We start from the raw sequence: 23,084 nt of genomic DNA, 5'->3' as shown, positions 1-23,084 counted from the left end.
AATTTTTTTGTAGTTTTTAATATTTTTTGCTTTTTAATTATTATTTTTTTATAATATTTAAGTTTTAATAAATTTTTTGTTATTAAGTTTTTAAAGCAAATTTTTTTAAATGGAAAATAGTCCCGTTTAGCGGAAAAACGGTACAATTTTTCATTACAGCACGCATACAGGGGCGGAGGGAGGGGGTCGAGAGCGGTCGAATGACCCCCCCCCCCCCCCCCCCCCCCCTCAACCTCCAAAAATTTACCTTGTCCCAGTAGAAAATTTCCTGCATGCCCTGCTTGCCCACCCTCAATCGCAGATCAGAGGCAATCAACACCCACTCATCAAACATCAGGTCAAGGCAAACGAGTCAAGCAGCTTGGGGACGTCTGAAATTTTTCACAGTTACAACATTTTCAGGCTTTTAGGTTTAGGTTAAATGAAAGGGGGAAGAAGACGATGAAAGAAAATCTCTTTATTAAAACACACCGTTTAAATAACATGCTGGTGGACCACATGCTGGCCTTGTTTATTTTAACGCGTAGTGGGCGTAGAAAAAAACAAATTCGTCAATGGGCTTTTCCTGAGCCGTCAATCCAAAGACTCCAAGCCACTTAGCTCTTATAATAACAGCACAATTTAACACAGTACAATTAAAAACAAATGCCATTTAAAAAACAAAAAAAAAAAAAAAAAAACAAGAGCCTAAAATATATACTTAAAATAAAAAAAATAAAAAAAAAATGCCCAAAGTATGGGTCTCAATAGATAAGGCGCCTACTTGAAAAACAAAAGCAAATATATAAGGTCCTAATTTAAAAAGGAAAGGCCGAGCAATACACAGAAGGTATTCACAGTGAAAAGAAAAATTACAAATTGAGATTTAGACTCCCGCAAAATTATGAAGACTGAATTATGAATTCGTTCTTTTAGTCTGTCAATTTTGTTTTTCTTCAAGCCTTCAACAATTTAGATCAATTACTTTTTGATAATTTTCCTTTCTTAAAAAGTTTCATGTATATAATCAAACTTTAATATTGATTAAGCTTTTATTTGTTTATGAAAATATATAGGTTTTGTTACATATTTTAATTATATGAAAATTTATAATTGTAGTTAGCTAAGATTGTGGAGAATAACAATATATGATTTTATTGAACTCTAATCAAATGTTAAGTGAGCTCGTGTCGAGGTAAATTTAGCATATTTGTCGGTAGATCATCGCTTAAGAAAAAAAAAATTATGATTATCATTCTAATGATAAAGACCAAATTGAAGAGTGGCACAATAATTTGTATATTACATTTATATGTTTTAAACAATAATTAAATTTTGTTGAATTATTTATTTATTTTGTTAGTTATATTTTTTTTAATATTTTAATCATTTTTTTTTTCATTCATAATTTTTTCTTTAAAATAATTCTTGACCCCCCGAACAAAAGTCTTGGCTCCGCCACTTCATGCAGTAGTTTTTGCTTGCAGTGGTACGTACAAGTTCATTTGGTAGAACCTTTTGAGAGAACTTTTTTGCTTTTTAATTGTAACGTGACATCAAGATGAAAGTATTTGAGTGTTAAATTGTTTGTTATTGTTTTTTTTTTTTTTTTTTTTTGGGCTAAAGAGCAAAAAACTGTCTTAAAAGGCGTTATCAAACAAGCCCTAAAATTTGAGAACCGTTTGGTCTCGGCCAGGTCCTGCCCTGCCTTGAAATTGATCAACACTAAAATTTGAGAACCAGTCCCAACGCGGCAGAACTTTCCTTCTGATACACGCCAAAGTAGAAGCCAGCTGAGACAGCCGAGCCATAATCAGGACCCGAAAAGGAAAATGTATTTTAGAGCACCAAAATTATACAAATTCATCCAGACAATGATGAAATGTAAAGAACAAACTGATACCCTTCAAATGAATAGTAATTAAATCTACTTAACTTCTCCAAAAAGGCTAGGCCAACCTATAAAAGCTTGTATCTTTCTGTTAAATTGCAATAGCAGTTTGTAAACAAATCGGGGGAAAAAAAAAACACTACCCAAAAAAAGCACAAATCTGCTTCTCCCACTGCAACATCGATGAAAGTCACTTCTTCCTTGTCAGCACAAGACTGTTTTGATCTGCACTCACAAATTGATGATGTTGCAATCAACATAATCGTGTTGAGATAACAGGCAAAAGAAGGTTCAATTTGCTTATTTGTTGCTTTAAATCTCGCAAAATAAGACATTATATTATGCAAATTATCCCAGAAACAATAGAATTATAGTCTATAGAGATTGTCTATTAACAGCCTAGAAGCATGTCACTCAATGTAAATCTACTATTTGTGCAATTTGTTTCCCACAAACTTGAGAATGTAAGATATTTACAACCTTAGTAGAAAAAATAAAAATAAAAAAGGAAGCCCGAGTAGAACCGACGAGTTAACTTTATATAAACCACTAGTACTATTAGGTGACATAGATTGAAGCAACTTTCATTATCCTGTATTTTCCATTGGAGATAAAAGCATTAGTTAATACCTGCTACACCCTCTCTATCCTAACAAAATATACGGTGCTTAACATGTTACTCCTAATGCCAAGTGTCAACAGGGAAATTCCATATAAACCATGAGACCAATAAGCCAGTGATGAAAAAATTTCCGAGTTACCACAATAACATCATAATCATCTAAAATAAAATTAGTCTTTTATGACCATGCAATGAAATAACTATGGTTTTTCCATACTGTGAGCTCTAACCACAAAATCCTAAAAAGAGAAAAATGATCAGACTTCCACAGAAGGACAAGAAAATTTGGTTCTTAAGGGCATACTTCAACTCACAAACCATAATTAGACAACCAAAAACAGACTAAATAAAACGGAAAAAAGATATCCCTGAAACAAAAAAGACAATTCTAATTTTCATGTATGTTGTGTAAGATCAAGGAAAAATTACCATTTAAACTTGAGCATCGACCTCCTTATCTTCCACATCATTTGTAGCAGCATTTACCTCCCCACCATCAACATCCTCCATGGGTGGCTGAACCTGCTCCTCCTCTGGCAGTGGTTCCTCTGCAAAATCGTTCTCAAATGCATCTGGCGGCACCTCGTAGATCCTAACCTGCGGCTTTGATGGGTCCTTCACAAGCACATACTTGCCCTCATTCAATTTCATGCACAGGTCCACAATTGACTTCACAATCCCCCACATATTCGACGTGTTCAGATTAATCTGCGCAGCAAACTCCCTTGGCTTGTACCCAACAACCGCCAATATCACATGGTTGAAATGATCGCGAGGATGAACCCGCGAGACATATCCCAATTTCATCAAATCTGAGCCGGCTAATAGAGCCTGAGAGGTCCATTTTGCCAACTTATTTGCATTGTTCTTCAGCTCCGTGGCTAATACCGCACCTCTTTGAGTCTCAAGCTTCCGCCTCCAATCGAGGCCAGAGTACTTTGGATCGAATTCGTTAAGCGCATTTAGAGTGAGGAAGGACCTCTGCTTGTTAACCTCAACCACACTCTGAACCTCACACCGCGCCACCAAGTACATATCGTTGTCAAGCTTCCACCGCCTGTACCTGTACCCCACGGAAGCGACCTCTTCTCCTTCGTTTGCAAAGGGGTTGGGCTCATCAAATGTCACCTTGTTCCCATCCCTAATCAAGACCTGCTGAGAGAAATTCTGGTTGATGTAGGCGGCTTCAATACTGAGTGAATATGCAGAATTGATATCCTCCTTGGCATCTGGCAATGGCTCCTGCGAGGTCTCATGCACCGAGAGCAGATCGAGCTGCGAGCTATCCCTCTTGTCGAAGAAAAGCTTATTTCCAACCCTCTGAACCACGATGTCCCAAGAGTAAACTGACCTCGATGCGCACATGAGTGTGGAGAGGATCACATCAGTGGCAAACACTGTAGCTTTGTCCTCATTGGCAAGGCGGCGGATCACCGGATCATCAGTAGTGGTGACCTTGAAGAAGTTTCGATTCTTGAAACGCTCAAGGCGGCGCTCGTTCTTCGGGGTAATGCGGTCATAGGAGCGGTCGTAGAACTCAAGTGCACCGCAAAGAAGGAGGTCCTCAGGTTCAGGGACAGAGAAGGAGAGCTTGGAGAAGGTGGAGAAGGGGATCTGGTCCAGCATGTTCCACTCGGGCTGGATGTCAACAGAGGACTTTAAGACAGAAGGCTCACGGCGCTGTGCATTCGCGTTGGAGCGGTTCATGTGGTAGAGTCGGTCGCGGCGGGAACGCTCTTTCTCGGCCTCACGCTTGCGAGCCTCCACCTCTTCATCATGGCGCTGGGGGAGCTGGCGCTGCTGCTGGAAACGCCATTTTGGGCCAAATCTAGGCTTCGGAGGTGGCTTTCCATCGACCAAGTGGAAGGAGGAGTCATCTTCTGCAAAGGCTGGGAAGGACTCATCATTGGAGAAGTCGAATACGGAGTCTGAGGGGTTCTTGGGCCGGGTGTTGTTGAAGTTCCGAGTCCAGTCAGCGACCCGGCCAAGCTTATCGGAGCGGGAGAAGGGGGCAAAGGGGACATTTAGAGGGAGGTTGTCGGTGTTGGTGTTGCCAGCACTGTCCGTGTTGGTGGAATCGGGTGGGCCCCACCCATCAAGGTTGAATGGGACTACTCCAACTTCAAGGACTCCAACCATGGTGAAGGATAGGGTTTTTCTGGTGTTGGATCTGCATGCAATGATGATAACTAAATTAGTTCATGCAAACCCTAGAATAAGAAGACTGCAGACAGCTAAATCCAAAAAAAATGCATGAAAATAGGTGCAAAGAAGACATGGAGAAGCATGTAGAAAACCATCCCAATAAACTACACGTGAAGAAAGTGTCTCGATGAATTAAATTGCCGTCATTCTCTGTAACAACCATGAGAAGCAGACCACTAGATCTATAATTAACTTTTGCCAAACGAATGGCTATCTCCATTTCTTGTAATAGATCAAACATTTAGACGCCTTTCTTCTTCTTTTTTCAGCCCACCCTTGTGCATCATAATAAATAAGACAGCAATGCGCAGATTGCAATATGATAAACATCCAGATCAATATCCAGTAAATTCTTTTATAAGTTTAACATCAAACATTGACAACAATGCAAAAGCATCTTACCAAGCACAAAGAGGACTAAATACAAGTCACAGGCAAATGTAAAAAGAGATATCAGTCATGAGATCACATATGGGCTCAACATCTATGTGAAGCGTTAGGGAGAGAATTATCTAGGGAGCCCACAAAGAGTACATTAATACACATATTTTGACACCACTCTAACCCAAAAGCCTAAGCTAATGGGCTTGGGTCCACTTAAGTGTATTAACCATTCCCTCTCTTTATATTTTCTCAATTCGGGACACAAACCTCGCAAGTGTATTCACAACAAATCTTACCCTCATTTGTGAGTCTCTTCTACATTGACCCAACTTCCTCTCAAGTGTAAGTCCTTTCACAAACCAAGAGTGTCACACGTACTCCAAGCAGAGCCAAACTCTTTTACCAGAGTCAACCAAACGCATCAAACCAAGACACTAGTATCAACAGCTATGGAAGCTAACCATGGCTCTGATACCAATTGTTAGGGATAGAATTATTTGAGGAGTCCACAAAGATTTGGACACCACTCTAGCCCAAAAGCCTAAGTTAATGAGCTTGGGTCCACTTAGGCATATTAACTACTCACTCTCTTTATATTTTTCTCATTGTGGGACACAAACCTCACAAGTGAACTCAAAACATGAAGTATTTCAAGTAAATCCATGTCCAAACTTAAATTATCATTCAGTAAGAAAGCACCTAGGTAGGAACCCATTTAGGTGAGACCAAAAATAGGTAATGACCCTATTCACAAACAATAGTAAACCAATACCAAATGTGAAGGAAATGATATGATTGGACGATCTGAGTCAAACCTAACTGCAAAGATTGTTTTAGATGTGCAGCACATGTACTGAATGATATAAGTAGTTCAGGAAGACACTGATCACAACAAATCAGTCAACAAAACATGAGTGCTAAACTCATGAGTTCTTTATTTAAAGCATGTGTTCCCCTAGATCACAACTATTGAGGTCACTCTCATAGGATGTACATGGTAGCCATACCACAAAAAAAGCAATAAAAATGCCTATCAACAAATAGCACGCACTTGGTGTTAGATCTTTCTATAAGGTTCTTGCTTGCAAAGAGGTAGACCCTTTCTACTAGAAACGTATTTGGCAGACCAAGGTTCATTTAAAAGTGGCTTTTTTCGCTTGGTCGGCGGTGCTAGGGAAGATCCTTACCTTGGATAATCTTAGAAAGAGACATGTCATTGTGATTGATAAGTGTTATATGTGCAAAATGAATGGGGAGCCTGGAAAATCACCTTCTCCATTTTGAGTTTGCACGCGCTTTATGGAATGCTATCTTCAGCCGCTTCAATTTGTCTTGGATTATGCCTCTTCGGGTGGATTTATTTGCTTGTTGGTGGACAGGTGATCGCTCTCAGAGTGCAATTGTGTGGAAGATGGTTCCTTCTTGCCTTTTGTGGTGCTTGTGGAGGGAACGATATAATAGAAATTTCAAGGACAAACAAAGGAAGATTGAGGAGCTCATTACTTTCTTCTTTTTTTCTTTGTTCTCTTAGACTGTTGCGTTTCTAGCTCCTTTAGTGATTAACTTTAATGATTTTCTTGTTCTTTTTTCTTCTCCTTCTTAGTGGCTTCTCTTGTATAGTCCCTATGTACTTGAATGTGCTTTCCGTTTCTTTAATGACATTTCTCTTAATTATCAAAAAAAAAAAAAAAAACAAATAGCACGCTAAACCCATCCCTCCCTCTCTAAAACACCTAGAAGATTAAAAATATGGTATCTACCACCCAGTTCTGCAACCTACATTGGGAAACCATCATAAAGATTTATTACTAAAACATGAACACACATACAACCACGTACAACAATATGGGTGCCTTAGACACTTAAAATTCACAAAATAAGCTCAATCAAACCCCACCCACATAAAAACAATTTCACAAAAACACTTAAGCCCAACTTGTTTCAAACAAGAGCCGATTCAATGGCATTCCCATCTCAATCCGCAGGTTATTTTCCCCATTACCCATTTCACCAAAGCTATTCAATCTCACCTCCACAAATCCAAGAAGAAAAAGAAAAAAGAAAAATAAAAAAGAAGAACACGGCACCATGGCAATCCGCTCGGCTACTCCCCCTTCTAGGAGGATGTTTCCACATTGTAAGAAAAATAAGATACATAAGAACAGACCCACAAATCCAATGCCTAAAAGTACACATAGAGAGCTTAAACACAAAATAAAGCAATTCTAAATCAGGAAAAAAAAAAAAAAAAAAAACTTACTTTACTCAAATAACTTCAACCCAGGCACTAAACTCAGCCAGGCGGCCACTGATTGTACGGGTTGGGTAAGAAGCGAAGAGATGATTATGATGATATGCAGGAAGAGAGAGAGGTTTTGGGCGGCTTTTGAGAGGAGAGAAAGGAGGAGTTTTTGAGTTTTGTAAAGATATATATATTTTTTTGTTATTTATATTTGTTAGACCTAAATTTAAACGGATTTGGGTGCTATAAAAAAAAAAATTACAACATATGTGTTATAGTAATTCAATTAATTTTAATTTTTTCATAAAAAAAAATAAATAAATTAAATCTTAAAAGAATTACAATACGTATGCAATAATATTTTTTTCAAGCAACTTAAGCCAAATACCCTTCATTAGAAAAGTATCTATACCCTTATTTTCACATGAATGATTCTATGTTGATAGTATGTAGATTTTCTTCTTTATACGACATAGAATAAATAAATTAGACAGGGATATGATTTTCAAATTTCAAATTTCTATGAATTTTGAAAAATGGCAAAAAAAAAAAAAAAAAACACTCACACAAATTAACAACAATTTTCTTTCTTTTTTCTTTTTTCTTTTTTTTGTTTTTTGTTTTTTACAACACAAATTAACAACATATATACATACCATAAGGAGAGCAGAATTTGGTACTTCATATGGTAATAAGATTTTGAAAAATGTAGACATACTCTCTTAAACCATTACTTAATTATCAATGTACTCCTTTAACTACCATTTGTATTAATATTCTTCCTAAACTACCAAATAATGTCAATGTCTCCAAATGAAAATAATATTCTTCATAAAATTATATAAAACCAATACAAAAATTATTTTTTAAAAAAAAATTAAACTATAAAAAAAGTAAAAAGTAAAAATTAAAACCAAGGATTTTCATTTTTTTTTTTTAGTTTTTGTTTTATTTTTTTTCAATGTTTCAAAAAAAAAAATCTTTTTTATTTTTTATTTTTTACTTTTGCTACCCTTTTTTTTAATTTATAAAGATATATTTGTCTTTTTTAAACTTTTTAAGGTTATTTTTTGTCTATTAACATTTTTTTAGTTTAAGGGAACATTGACATAATTGGTAATTTGAGAGGCACATTCACAATGAAGTAATAATTTGATCGGAATTATGTGTACTTTTCCCTAAAAATTTTAAGTAATTTGGTTCTTTTTCTTTTTAGCTTCTTGAGAGTTGTAAGACAGTAAAACCTCATTTAGTTTACGGAATAAGTCCTTTGAATGAAATGACTATTCCATTATAATAGTTATTCATTTATTTGATATGAACCTATTCATTTAAATAGTCTTAGAGCATTCCCAATGGCTTATATATTTTTACCTTTAAGCTAGAATAGATAACTAAAGTGTTAAAAAGATATTCAATTGCCTTATCTATTCAAACTTTAGAATAGATTTTACTTAATTATTTAAATAGTGCAACTCTACATGTATGGCATATCTATTTTTTTTTCCTCCACGTTCTTTTGTTTTTTTGTTTTTTTCTTTCACTCCACATTCTACATGAAGCATAATGCCAATGAGATTCCATAAATATTTTAATTAATTGTGATATTTTACTTGCACAAGTGAGAATATTCCAAGTTACTTTTAAGATTATTTATTTGTTTAATCACTAGTAATAATAAAAGGATAATCTTTTTCTTTAAATTGGTATGATCGTTTAAAAATTATTGCGTTAGAAAAATGATAGATTTAACAAAACGATTGTTAAAAAATATGACTGTTAGAAAAATGGTGAAAATGACCATAAAAAATTTGCATTAGAGAAATGATCGTTTTAACAAAACAACTGTTGACAAATAAAGACTAAATATGACTATTTAAAAAAAAAAAAAAAAAAAAGGACAAAAAATACGATAATGAAAAAAGTAATAAAAAATAATAAAGAAAGAATATAAAGTTAAAAATAGATAATCGGATGTATGATGCCTTTTAAGAGCACTCAGAGCATTCACATTGGGTTAGCTAAAACTTACTTTTAACTAAAATAGATAACATGAATGCTAAAAACACACTCCATTGGATTATTTATCCTAAATCTAAAGTAGAGTTTTGATAGATTTGTGAATAGTGTAACTCTACATGTGGAGTTGCACTATTCACCAATCTATCCATTATTTTATTGTTTTCTACATACAAAAAAGTGAAAAAAGTAAAATGACAAAAAGTAGAAAAGAGATAAAAAGAATAAAAAGAATACAATAAGAGAAAAAAAGAATATAGAGTTAAAAATAGATAATCAGATGTATGATGCATTTTAAAACCCATTATCTAAACTAGCAAATATGGGTTTTCGTTAGCTATTCTAAATAAAATTTTACACGATCCGCTGTGAATGCTCTCACATTGGATCATGTAAAAGCCCCTTTAAATCTATAATAGATAACAAACTCACAAAAACACCCCTCCATTGGATTATCTATCCTAAATCTAAAATAGAGTTTTGATAGATTTGTGGAGTTGCACTATTCACCAATCTATCTATTATTTTATTGTTTTCTACATACAAAAAAGTGAAAAAAGTAACATGACAAAAAGTAAAAAAAAAAGATAAAAAGAATATAGAGTTAAAAATAGATAATCGGATGTATGATGTCTTTTAAAATCCATTAGCTAAACTAGCAAAAGTAGATTTTCGTTAGCTATTATAGATGAAATTTTACACGATCCAATGTGAATGCTCTAAAACCGATTAGCTAAACTAGATAAAGTGAGTTTTTGTTAGTTATTCTAGATTGAGATATACATAAGCCATTAGGAGTGCTCTTACAAATTTTTGAGAGGAATAGTTATTCTGGAGGGAATAGACATTATTTTTTAAAAATAAAAATTAAAAAAAACATATTTTTCAAAATTAAACTTAAAAAAGTAAATAAATAATTAAAAACATTAAAAAAATTTAAAACTAGAATACCTAAAAATTTAAAATTTAAACAATTTAAAAAAATAAAAATAAGAAAAAATTAAGAAAAAAATTAATTTAAAAAAAAACAAAGAATTTAAATCAGATCTGTGACTGGTCGCCACCCACGTATCTAAGATCCAATATTTATTTATTTTTTTAAGATTTGAGTTTTTTTTGAAAAATAATAAATTATGTGGGATTTTTTAGTAATTTTGGGTCAATTTCAATTGTGATATATGTGTTGTCACTAAACTAAGGAATTAAAATAATTATTTCATTCCACTCTTCCTCATTATCAGTAATAACTATTCATTTTCTTAATGAAATACCTATTCCGGGAACTAAACGAAGCCTAAAAGTTTATTTGTGATTGTACTGAGGAGTTAAAAAAATAATTTTAGTACATAAAAAGTCACACTAAGCAAACAAATTGGTCAGTTTGATTAAAAACTTAGGAAAAATCTATGATAAATCTTTGGGTAAAAGTGCGATTTGAAATCACTCTCTCATTGTTTAAAAATCAATTTTTGCTGTTTACGTTTGTCGCGAATTTGAAATCATTTATTAAGTGATTTTTCTGTCCATTTTTCGCAACTTCTGTTAGTATCACGTTAGCATTTTTCTTTTCACCACATTATTTTAAAATATTATTTAAAAAAAAATGAAAATAGGGTTTCGGGGTAGTTGTCAGTGTCACCGCCCTTGGGGAGGGGGGTGGCGCGCTGCCACCCAAAAAATGGATCTAGGGAGCCACCCCTACGGCCTAGGAGTGACCTTCAAGCCACTTCGAAATGGTTATAGGGGTGGCCTTCAAGCCACCCCGAGGCTCTAGGAGTGGCCTTTGGGCCACCCCAAAATGGATCTAGGGGTGGCTCGCAGGCCACCCCCCTCCCCAAGGCCACCAACAGCCACCCCCAAACCCCAATTTTTATTTTTTATTTTTTTAAAAAATAAAATAAAATTTTAAGTTTTTAAATAATATAATAAAAAATAATATTTTAAGATGATGTGGCGAAAATGCTGACGTGACACTAATTGAAGTTGTAAAAATGGATGGAAAACTCACAGACGAATCGATTTCAAATCCGTGAAAAACTTAAGCAGTAAAAATTGATTTTTAAAAAGTGGGAGAGTGATTTTAAATTGCGCTTTACCTAGAAATTTATCATAGATTTTCCTAAAAACTTAAAAATCACTTATTTCTTCTTTTTTTTTTTTCGTTTTTTTTAAAAACTTTTTTGCTATAAAAAAGTAGTTTGAAAATGATTGTTTTTTTTAAAAAAAAAAAGAAGAAGAAGGTTTTTCTCTATATTAAAACTCTATTTCCTAATGCAATTCCAAATCAATAGTCCTTAAAAAGTTATTTCAATAACCATATATCATACACAAATGGAGAATCTAATATGAATTCCTAGTGGCCAGTATACAAGTGACTTTTTTTTTTTTATTTAATTTTTTTATTTAATTTTTTTTTTTATTTTGCTGGGAACAAAACAAGACAACGTGAAATTTCAAAAAAAAGAAAAAGAAAAAAGAATGGAATTTCCAATTCCATATGGGCAACGGAGCCAAATTTCAAACCCGACTAAAAACTAGTGGGTTGAAAAAAGCGGGCCCATTTCCCATTATGAGGCCCAAATTACGAACATACCCCTCAATACCTCCAAAACAGAGACTTTGGTTTTGGTATATCCATTTTGCTTTGCGAGAAGCAAAGCGGAGGTAAAGTGATACAATAATTCTCAGACTCCTCAAACCCTAGTTCAAGGTAAATGTCACGAGCCCCTTGTTTATATTTCTTTGTCTCATTGGATTTTTTTTTTTTTAATTTTTTGGTGAAATTGTCTCATTGGATTTAGAAAATTTCAGTTGCTTCTTTCCAATATATTCCGTTTGTTTACAGAGAAAATGTAAGAAATGAAAGGAAAAGAAGAGAAGAAATTAAATGGGAACAAAGAAGACCCAATTTTTCTTTCTAGTATGTCAGTAAAAATAACTGGGAGTAGTTGAGATGAGCTTTTCCAAGTTTTTTATTTGAAAAAGAAGGCAATATTATGGGATCAAACTTTTGTTTTCTTTCATTTTGCCGTAATTTTTTCGGCAACGAAACAAAGGGTTATTCGGTTTTTCAATCAGAATTGTGCATTTTCTATTGTAAGCTAATATCGTGACGATTTCTGAGGTTTCCGGATTCCCATCTCTGCGTTTTCATTGGACTTGATTAAGAACAAGTTACTTGAAGAAACTCATTACTGGGATAATGTAACGTAACCACTGTTTGGTTGATATGAAAATTTGGGAAATGGGGTAGTTCAATTATCTGTTTACTTGCCAAATAAATGGATGAAAGGTGAAGGAAAATAAATGCTGTTAGTAATAGATCATGGTTGTTTAGGAGACTAGGAAGTAGGAACTAACCCCCATGCAACTGATCTTAATGCGGCTGATCTGCTAACTTGATTTTCTTTAATTTCAAAAAACAAAACCAAGAACAATGGAATCTAAGTTTTATATTTTCAATTTTTTGTGCAAATATTATGAGTTGATTTTCTCATTCTACTTGAATTGTTATTGCAGAAAAAAAAAAGAAGAAGAAGAAAAATTTGCATAAAACCTTTTTCTTTATTTTTCTAATATATTTTTGTAACCAAGAAGTGGCACGTGTGATTCTCTTTTGGTGTATGCGTTTTATAATTTACTGAGTTTTCCTCCCATTATTAGTGCTTATCAAATCCTTGTTTCAACTGTTGATGAATCCCTTCTTTTTTTCTCTAGGGTTTTGTTATGCACTACATTGAATTGGCTCAGTGGAAGTTTCAGCAGTTTAAGACTCAGAAAACCCCCTAGTGGATTGTTAGAATTGGCTCAAGAAGCCAGTGTTTGGTGTAAGTATTACCAAGAAAACTGCAGTTGTAATTGGCTATTGGTACTGTTTCTCCATTTAGAACCTTGCAAAAGATGGTGTGGAAACCTTTGGTTCAGGTCTCAACATGCCCGACAGTGCTGTCTTCATCATTGATTGCCCTTCCAAGTAGTTCTTCAAATTGCTTGCCTTGTCTTCCAACAAGATCACACATAAAACTCAACAGGGTAAGAGCTATGTCTGCTGATGCAGGTCATAGCCAGCCATCTTCTTCTTCTGAGAAAAAGAATCCGCTTGGAGTTGTTTTGGATATTCCTAGGAATATTTGGAGGCAAACATTACGCCCATTGAGTGATTTTGGGTTTGGCCGTAGGAGCATTTGGGAAGGTGGGGTTGGGTTGTTTCTAGTGTCTGGTGCAGTTCTTTTTGCACTTAGTTTGGCGTGGTTGAGAGGGTTTCAAATGCGGTCTAAATTCAGGAAGTACTTTGGTGTTTTCGAATTTGCCCAGGCTAGTGGTATTTGCACAGGAACGCCAGTGAGGATTAGGGGGGTGACTGTTGGCAATGTCATCCGTGTTAATTCTTCCTTGAAAAGTATTGAAGCAGTTGTTGAGGTGTGATTCAGTGCCATTTTCTTGTTATTGATAAGTGATGTTACTTCAGTTTCCATCTTAAAATTAAGTCCTTGGTGTGGTCAGGGTTCTATTTAATCTTATTTAATTTTTTCAAGTTGATGCAGTCAAGATTTTATTTGGTGTGATACCACCTTATTGTTTCACCTACTTTTTGTAGGTCGAAGATGATAAAATAATCATTCCTCAAAATTCACTGGTTGAAGTGAACCAGTCTGGTCTTCTCATGGAAACTATGATTGATATTACACCTCGAGATCCAATCCCAACACCTTCAGTGGGACCTCTTGACCCAGAATGTGTTAAAGAGGGTCTTATTTTATGTGATAGGCAGAAGCTGAAGGGATATCAAGGAGTAAGTTTGGATGCATTGGTCGGGATATTTACCCGTCTAGGACGGGAGGTGGAGGAAATTGGTGTTGCCAATACTTATTTGCTGGCTGAACGAGTATCTTTAGTTATTGAAGAGGCAAAGCCTCTGCTTACAAAGGTGTGATGTGCCCTTCTTGTGATTTTATGTTTAATTTTTTATAATCCGTTCTCTTGAATAAATTGTTTAATTGGATAACTATATCCTGTTGAAAAATGTCAACTAGGTTCTTGTAAAAATGAAGGATTTGTTTAGTAAACAAATAATTAGTTAAGAGCTATCCATTGTCCAATGATGTGCTTCATGGCACTATAATTGTATGTTTGGGTTATGATTTAAATAAGTGATATTATGAAATTATGATATATTTGGTTTACCTATATAAACACAAGCTATAAGTAGATGCTTACATAATCATCTTGAAGTAGGAACACTGGAAAAAAAATAACTTTTTACTTAATCCTAGTGGTCTAGTGACAAATGATTCGCCCCTTTAACATAAGGTGTATATTACTTATACACTCGAGTTCTTTATTTCTTATATGCATTGCACTACCAAAAACTACTTACAAGTTACATGGGTAAAGATTAGTTATACTTAAAGCACAATTATTTCCATGTTATTACTTAAATCTTAGGAAACATAGATAACACAAGTTGGTTATTTAATAAATGCCGAAGATGACCAATATGTTTGAGAATTTGTTGAGCCATCTATTTGGAGGGAAAGTTGTTAGCGTATGTATAATGTAATTGTAAAGAGATCTCCAGAGAAAGAGGGACTTTGGTGTTAGTCATTTGGCATCCAACGTAGAGATTGGGCCTTCTCTTAGATTTGTACAAATGTGGGAAGGTCTTAATTTTTTTTTTTTTTTTTTTTTGACGAGTAAGAAGCCAATCTCATTAATAAAGGATAAGGCGCCCCTTGGTACACTAGGAGTTTTTTTTTGATAAGTAATGATAGTATTATTGAAAGCGTAAGGCGCCCCTACGTACACTAGAAGTATACAACAGGAAACACCTAACTAGAAAGCGAAAAAGAAGTAAGAAATTCAGCAAAGCTGATAGATAAAGGGTACAAATAAGCCATCGACCAGACATACAAAGTATGGAGAAACAACTCTAGCACCTCCTCTAGGCTTTCTAGATTCTCAAAACACCTAAGGTTTCTTTCTCTCCAAATACACCAAAAAAGGCAAATAGGCACCATCTTCCAAGAAGTAGCGCTCCCAGATCTCCCAGACTTCCACCAACAAGCAACTAAGTCAAGCACACTCCTAGGCATGACCCACGCAATACCAAAGCGGGAGAAAATGTTGTTCCATAGAGCTGAGGCCAGATCGCAATGCAGAAGAATATGGTCCACTGATTCCCCATCCCGCTTGCAAAGATAGCATCTATCCACAATAATTAAGTTCCTCTTCCTAAGATTGTCCAAGGTCAAAATTTTGCCTAGAGCTGCAGACCAAGTGAAGAAAGCTGCCCTCGGGGGAGCCTGAGACCGCCACACACACTTCCATGGGAACCGAGTACCTCCAGCACACATCATAGAACCAAAAAATGACTTCACCCTGAACACTCCTTTCTTGGATGGGACCCATTTAAGACAATCTGCCTTCTCCATATTCACCTTGGTAGAGCCCAGCATCTGGAAGAAAGAGGCAAAAACATCGACTTCCCAATCATGAGCCTCTCTAATAAAGCTCACGTTCCATTGAATGGACCCGCCCAAACTCTCCAAATTATCAGCCACTGACGCATCCTTCACCCGAGCAATGCCAAAGAGATCAGGGAACACTTCTTTCAGAATCGAATCTCCACACCACAAGTCATGCTAAAATCTGATCCTACTCTCTTCCCCCACCTCAAATCTAAGGAGTTTGGAGAAGTTCTCCCAACCTTTCCTTATAAACTTCCACAACCCTACTCCAAACGCCCCAGCAACCTCTCGGGAGCACCACCCACCCCACAAACTTCCATACTTGGAGTCCACCGCGACTCTCCACCAAGCATCCCTATCCATGCCAAATCGCCATAACCATTTACCTAGCAATGCGCGATTAAACTGAACCAACTTCCTAATGCCAAGCCCCCCGTTCGAAATTGGAGTACAAACCTTCTCCCAACTCACCAAATGGTATTTAAAAGCTTCACCCATGCCACCCCAAAGAAAATCATGTTGCAACTTCTCAATGCGAGAAGCAACACTCACCGGAATAGGGAACAGAGACATGTAGTACGTAGGTAAGTTAGAGAGCGTACTCTTGATAAGGGTCACTCTCCCTCCCTTAGAGAGGTATAACCTTTTCCAACTAGCCAACCGTTTTTCAACCTTCTCAATAACTCCATCCCAAATACGAGTAGATTTGTAAGGAGCCCCCAATGGAAGACCCAAATACATCACAGGCAAATAAGCAACTTCACACTCTAAAAGGTCGGCTAACCTACCCACATTATCGACATTCCCCACTGGAATAATGCTGGATTTGGCCAAGTTAACCTTAAGCCCCGAAACAGCCTCGAATAAGAGCAAGAGAACTCGCAAAGACCGAATCTTGGAGGAGCTAGCATCACAGAAAATTAAAGTGTCATCAGCGAACAAAAGGTGGGAAAAAGAAGCATCGCCCACTCTGAAACCATCCAACACACCCCCACTCACTGCCACAGTAATCATGCGACTCAGCGCCTCCATAACAAACACAAACAAAAGGGGAGACAAAGGGTCTCCTTGCCTTAGGCCTCGAGAGCTGCTGAAAAAGCCGTATGGTGAGCCATTAACAAGCACTGAAAACTTTGCAGAAGAAATGCACCGTGCTATCCACGAACACCATTTTCCCCCAAAGCCGCATCTCCTCAACATATACAACAGAAAATCCCAATTAACGTGATCATAAGCTTTTTCTAAATCCATTTTGCAAATGACTCCCGGCTCCCTTGATATAATACGACTATCAAGGCATTCATTCGCAATAAGGATTGGATCAAGAATCTGCCTCCCTTTGATAAAAGCACTCTGGGATTTGGAGATAACCTTGTCCATAACCGTCTTCAATCTGTTGGCCAAGACTTTAGCAATAATCTTGTAGATACCTCCTACAAGGCTAATGGGCCGGAAATCTTTGAGAGACAAAGCTCCTGGAGTCTTAGGAATAAGAGAAATAAAAGAAGCATTCAAACTCTTCTCAAAAACTTCTCTAGCATGAAACTCAGAAAAAACCTCCATAATGTCCAAGCGCACCACCTCCCAACAAGCTTGGAAAAAAGCCATAAAGAAGCCATCCGGACCCGGCGCTTTATCACCATTAAAAGCAAACACAACCTTTCTAACTTCCTCCTCCTCAAAGGCTCTCTCCAACCACCTTGCTTCTGACTCTAAAATGGCATCAAAGGAAAGATCATCCAACCGAGGCCTCCAAATCTTCCAAGGTACTTTCCAAGGAAACACCTAATTAGAAAGAGAAAAGCGAGTGAAAAAGTCAGCAAAAGTAAAAGACAAAGGTTGGACATAAGTCGTAGTCCAAAAGTACAAAGTAAGGTAGAATGAGGATATAATATCTTCCAAGGTACTTTCCAAATCTTCAAAGCTTCTATTGTTTCTTTCCCTCCATAAGCACCAAAAAAGGCAAATAGGCGCCATTTTTCAAACCGCAACTCTCTTTGGCCTTCCAAATGACCACCAGGAAGCAAGCAAGTCGATAACCCGTCTGGGCATAACCCAAGACATCCCAAAACGACTGAAGAGAGAACTCCACAAAGCATAAGCCACATCGCATTGAAAAAGGAGATGATCCGTGGACTCCTTAATCTTCTTACACATGTAGCATCTGTTTATCACGATAACATGCCACTTCCTAAGGTTGTCCAGGGTAAAGATCTTGCCAAGGGCTGCAGACCACACAAAGAAGGCAGCCCTTGAGGGAGCTTGAGTGCGCCAAACGCTTTTCCAGGGAAAGCGACTATTTTCGGAACAAGCCAAGGAGTAAATGAAGGACTTGACCTTGAACAAACCTTTTTTGGAGGAGACCCACCACAACTTGTCTTCGCTGCCTCTGCTCACTTTGACTGAATGCAACACCTGGAAGAAAGAAACAAAAATATCCACCTCCCAATCGTGAGCCTCCCTGGTGAAGCTCATGTTCAACTAGTTGGAATCGCCCCAAAACTCCAAATTATCCGCAACAGCAGCGTCCTTAACATGGGCAATACCAAATAAAACTGGAAAAGTTACTTTAAGAGCCGTGTCCCCACATCACAAATCATGCCAAAAACTGATCTTGGAACCATCCCCCACAACAAATCTAGTGAATCTAGAGAAAGAGGCAGCATATTTGTGGTGTGGGGACACGGCTTCTTTTGAGTGTATGAGCCTCAATTATACTATTAGATGTGATGAGCCTTATGAAATAACATTTGGTGGTAGTATTGAGGTTATGATTATGTATATTGAGTGTATTTGGCAGAGTAAGGTTCCTTTAAGAGCGGCTTCTTTTGCTTGGTTGACCGCCCTAGGAAAGATCTTTACTTTAGATAATCTTAGGAAGCGTCATGTCTTAATGTTCGATCAATGTTGTATGTGTGTAAGAGAAGTGGGGAGTCTATAAATCATCTTATTCTCCACTGTGAGGTTGCCTTACGGAGTGTTATTTTCAGTCGTTTTGGGTTGTCTTGGGTTATGCATAGGCGAGTAGTAGACCTTTTTGCTTGTTGAAAAGGTTTATATGGCACTCCTCAGAGTGCAGCAATGTGGCATTTGGTGCCGTCTTACCTTTTGTGGTGCCTTTGGAAGGAAATAAATGATAGAAGTTTTGAAGATCGCAGATGATGGTGGTGGAACTAAAGTCTTTCTTCAATATTCTTTTCCTTTGAACTGCTATTTTAGACTTTCCTAATGTGCTTAATTTTCATGTTTTTTCCCCTTTCTAGCTAGGTGCCTTTCTTATATACTTATTGTGTACTAGGGTTGCACCTCTTTATTTTTATTTATTTTTTGATAAAATTTTGATTGCTTACAAAAATAAAAATATAAAAAGAATATGTATCAAGTGGATACGGGTGTCAATTTGAATCGATGCATAAATTTAGAAATCCTTTGAATGTTCGCTAATTTAGAAGAGCATTAAGTAAGGAGATGTTGAAGCATATAATTATGTGTGTAAGCCAATTACATCTACTGTGTACATTAACTATGATCATTCTTTTAGCAAAAGCTGAATTTCTGGATATCTTTCCTTTTATTGAACTTAATACAATCTTTGGAATTCACCACTTCATATTTTTTCCAGGTTCAACCTTTAGAACGTGTTCAAAATTAAGGTTCAAATCATCAGGGAAATGTCTGTCAGATTAATAGTTTAATGTGCTAGTTGCATCTAATAATAAAAAAGAAAGAAAGAAAGGAAATCAGCGTGGGAGCGTTTCTTCTTTAGTATTGAGTGTTGAAACAATTTTGGTGGACGGCCATTTGTTTTTAAGTGGCAACTTTTAGGATAAGGAGAATGTAGCTGATGCCTTTGTTTGATCTAGAATTCTGATATTATTTGAAGCATGTCAATTTTTTTTTCAAAGTTAGGTTTAGGGGAAAAAATTCAAATTTCATCTTTGAGATTCATCTGGGAAGTTTCTTCTACTGGGAAAAAAGAATACAAATTTAATATTTGAAACTCATCTAATAAGGTGCTTTTTACTGCAATTCATCAGGTAGATGGAAACCTATTAGATGGTGTGCCATCTCACTTTTTGATGTTCTGACTCGGAGAAACACTAGTAATCAGTGGAAGTTACAATCAGTATAGCACCCCTGGATATGTTATTTAACTTTTGACATACTTACCCTTTAAGTTATAACATGGATATCATCAATGTGCTTCTCTTTAAATCCTCCTTTATGAGATCGCTTCTGGATTGAGCTATTGTATATGTTCCTAATTTTCCCTCAAGGAATTTAGTAGACCTTATTTGTTTTCTAGATTGTAGTAGCAGATAGAGCCTCGGTTCTCTTGTATACTTTACGTGTATGAGGGCTCTGCCTTTTTCTGTAAAATTCTTATTATTCATACCAAAAAAAAAAAGAAAAAAAGAGAGGATAACATGGATATCATATTTGGTCCTCCCAAACCAAGTTTTTCTTCTTCGCATTTGTTGCAAGTGCTTTCCACATCATTAAGTCATAGGGAATTACATCATGTCTTGTATGGGCATTGCATTCACCAAAACTGAAAATGTGAATTATAATTATTGTTTCGCTTTTCTGTAATGTGGTAGCAATGCCTTTTTGTTTTTGATAAATTCATGAAGTAATATAAAAAAGGAGAGAAGGTTCAGAGACAAGCGGGTAGTTATAGCACTGCATTGTTTATGTATACTTATACTTATCCAAAAGAAATCTGTGTGTGTTTATGTGCTTGCATCCTATTTAAATGGTTTATATTCACATTTGCTCAATATTTATGTATTCTCATGCAGAATTATTTGATCTGTTGTAGTGATGTCTCAGATCAAAGCCATGGCTGATGATGTTCAACCTTTGCTGGCCGAGGTTCGTGATAGTGGTCTGCTAAAGGAAGTTGAGAATCTAACCAGAAGCCTTACGCAAGCCTCTGAGGATCTGAGGTGAGTTATAGCAACCTCTTATGTTGATAAGTTTTATGTATTAATTTATTAATTTAAGGTCGGGTTGAGAAAATGACACCACTCTCCAGTTCACTTTGAATAGAATGACTGTTAACAATATTTTCACAGGAGAACTCACAAAATTGAAGATAAAGAACAGAACCAAGTAGGAAAGCAATTAGTGATAGCAATTTTTCAGAGTAATTTCTTGTGTAAATTAGCGTACTCAGGATATAAGTGCGGCTAGAATAATCATATTGATAGTAATCTTGTTCTCAAAGTCAGATTTATTCTGTTTGTTATGTCCTGAGTATTAGATTTCTCCCATGATGTGTGTGTGTGTGTGTTTCTGTATAGAACCCAATACCTACTCATTGATGAGATAAAGATACCACTTGGCTACAAAGGCCCGTGGTTCTCTTACGCAACCATGTAACTATTCATTCTAAGTTTTCATGATTTCCTTATTCTCTTTTTTTCTTCTAACTAAGTGTTTTCTCTTGTATACTTCATGTGTACTAAGGGGGCCTTATGCTTTTATTGATATCTGGATTACTTAAAAAGAAAAAGAAAAAAAGCAATGCAAGTAGAAATTTTGTTTGATGAACATTTCAAATTCTCTCATCATGTAACTGATGGTTAAAATTTGTCTATACAATTGTATAAAGCAAGGAGTTGACCAGCTTGTGTCTAATAATTTTAATTTCTTGATAAACAATCTATACATATTTTCTAACTAAAACCTTGGTGTGTAACATTTTGAGAGATTTTTCATTGTTGATTTAGTTAAACCCTAACAAACCACCATCACCGCTCACGTTTTCCACTGCAGCCATCAAACTATCTTTACCTTTTCCACTGCCACTGCGACCACTATGCTATGCAAGCACTCTACACTGCGCTAATCTAGGACACCACCATTGCCCACTACTCTATGTAAGTGGTACCTCTACACTATGCTAATCTAGGACACCACCATTGTGCCACAACATCCCCTGCTACCACTGCTTTAACATCAGGACCTGGGTTATATCCTGATTTATATCACCCAGGTTATACGACTTATGACATAGATTCATTTGAAAATGCTGATTGCCTGACAGCAGAGTTGTTCAGTAATTACATCTTGAAATGCAGAGATTTGGGTATCTGATTTTGATGTAGAGTTTACATGAATTTAATTTTCTCCAATGGACTTTAGACCAAATGGCATCTCCTAGACTCCGACTCCTACTCCTACCCTCCTAAATTATTGCTGGGGGTTGAGGTCACTGGTTCAATCTCATATGGGTGCATGAGGTTTTATTTACCTTTATTAACGAGAAGAAGAAATTACTTTGTCCAAACTTGAGGTATAAGCTTATTTGATTATACTAAAATGTAATTCCTAAGCATGCCCCATATGAAACCACAAGGACTATTCTACAGGACCAGTATGAAAAGAAGATGTTAAATCTTGTCTGAGTTACAGGCTTACAATGTTGTAGAGTAAATTTTTCTGCAGAAAGGTGCATTCATCTGTTATGACCCCTGAGAATACTGAGCTGATTCAGAAGTCCATTTACACCCTGATTTTTACCTTGAAGAACATTGAGGTGAGATCCTATTTTGCAGCTGCTTACCTTTGCTAATTGTCAAAGGTCGAGTAATTTCTTGTGTAAATTTGGTTTTCTATATCCTTTTTCATCACTGCAGAATATAAGCTCTGATATTCTGGGATTCACGGGCGACGAGGCTACAAGACGGAATCTAAAATTGCTTATCAAGTCCCTAAGCAGGCTATTGTGAAGACAAAAATAAAAGGTGGAAATAGGATATATGGTAGCTTACAGCAGAAAATTAGATGTTCAAAAACACTTGTCCTTTGTTTATCATAGGAGGATCTGCTTCTTTTGGTAGCAGGAAAGCAGCATTCAATGCTGTTCTTCATGTAGCATTCTTTTGCCTCAGCGGAAATGCCCAATCAAGTTTTCCTTTCCCTAACAAGGATGATGATTTTATCAGTGGAGGTTTTGTTTGTGGCTACAGAAAGCCTTTGATTTTAAGATGAAAAAATTTGCACTCCAGTGTAGTTTGGACTTTGGAGGCTTCTTCTTCATATGTTTCCATTGTCCACTTTTCTTTAATTCTTTGTGGGACCCTATGTATGTTTCTCATGCTAATGCGCCTGTCGTTTCAGATCGTCACAGCCACGACTGTCGTTTTCCAGGGAGCCGTATTGTTCCACATGTTAAATCTGATTGATAGTTGCGTTGCTTCAAGGAAATTTCCTCCAAATTTGGAAGAAATTCATGTCCACAAGAAATGGACAGAAGCCCTTCCCTTG

At 36.2% G+C, this 23,084-nt stretch overlaps 2 protein-coding genes across 5 annotated transcripts; one reads left to right on the top strand and one right to left on the bottom strand.

Annotated features, from left to right (window-relative positions):
- Positions 1–1,864: 1,864 nt before the first annotated feature.
- Positions 1,865–7,491, bottom strand: LOC133879066 (eukaryotic translation initiation factor 3 subunit D-like). Of its 2 annotated transcripts, XM_062317623.1 has the most exons (4): positions 7,342–7,491; positions 6,352–7,197; positions 2,922–4,662; positions 1,865–2,095 (listed from the first exon to the last, which is right to left on the bottom strand). In XM_062317623.1, exon 3 carries the CDS (start codon positions 4,629–4,631, stop codon positions 2,925–2,927), a length of 1,707 nt encoding a protein of 568 aa, XP_062173607.1. In that variant the 5' UTR covers positions 4,632–4,662; positions 6,352–7,197; positions 7,342–7,491; the 3' UTR covers positions 1,865–2,095; positions 2,922–2,924. The 2 variants fall into 2 exon arrangements, with proteins under 2 accessions (XP_062173607.1, XP_062173604.1); XM_062317620.1 differs by lacking the exon at positions 6,352–7,197.
- Positions 7,492–11,953: 4,462 nt separating this feature from the next.
- Positions 11,954–22,884, top strand: LOC133879056 (protein TRIGALACTOSYLDIACYLGLYCEROL 2, chloroplastic). Of its 3 annotated transcripts, XM_062317612.1 has the most exons (7): positions 11,954–12,052; positions 13,060–13,761; positions 13,940–14,269; positions 20,643–20,758; positions 22,263–22,353; positions 22,454–22,561; positions 22,636–22,884. In XM_062317612.1, the coding sequence occupies exons 2-6, from the start codon at positions 13,243–13,245 to the stop codon at positions 22,544–22,546; spliced, it is 1,149 nt and encodes a 382-aa protein (XP_062173596.1). In that variant the 5' UTR covers positions 11,954–12,052; positions 13,060–13,242; the 3' UTR covers positions 22,547–22,561; positions 22,636–22,884. The 3 variants fall into 3 exon arrangements, with proteins under 3 accessions (XP_062173596.1, XP_062173592.1, XP_062173599.1); XM_062317608.1 differs by having other exon boundaries at positions 22,454–22,884; XM_062317615.1 differs by lacking the exons at positions 22,263–22,353; positions 22,454–22,561; positions 22,636–22,884 and having other exon boundaries at positions 20,632–20,758.
- Positions 22,885–23,084: the final 200 nt, after the last annotated feature.

Source organism: Alnus glutinosa, chromosome 1 (assembly GCF_958979055.1).
Source record: "Alnus glutinosa chromosome 1, dhAlnGlut1.1, whole genome shotgun sequence".
Taxonomy (NCBI): Eukaryota; Viridiplantae; Streptophyta; class Magnoliopsida; order Fagales; family Betulaceae; genus Alnus; species Alnus glutinosa.
Note: the sequence above shows the minus strand (reverse complement) of the source record. Positions and strands in the feature narration are given on the sequence as shown.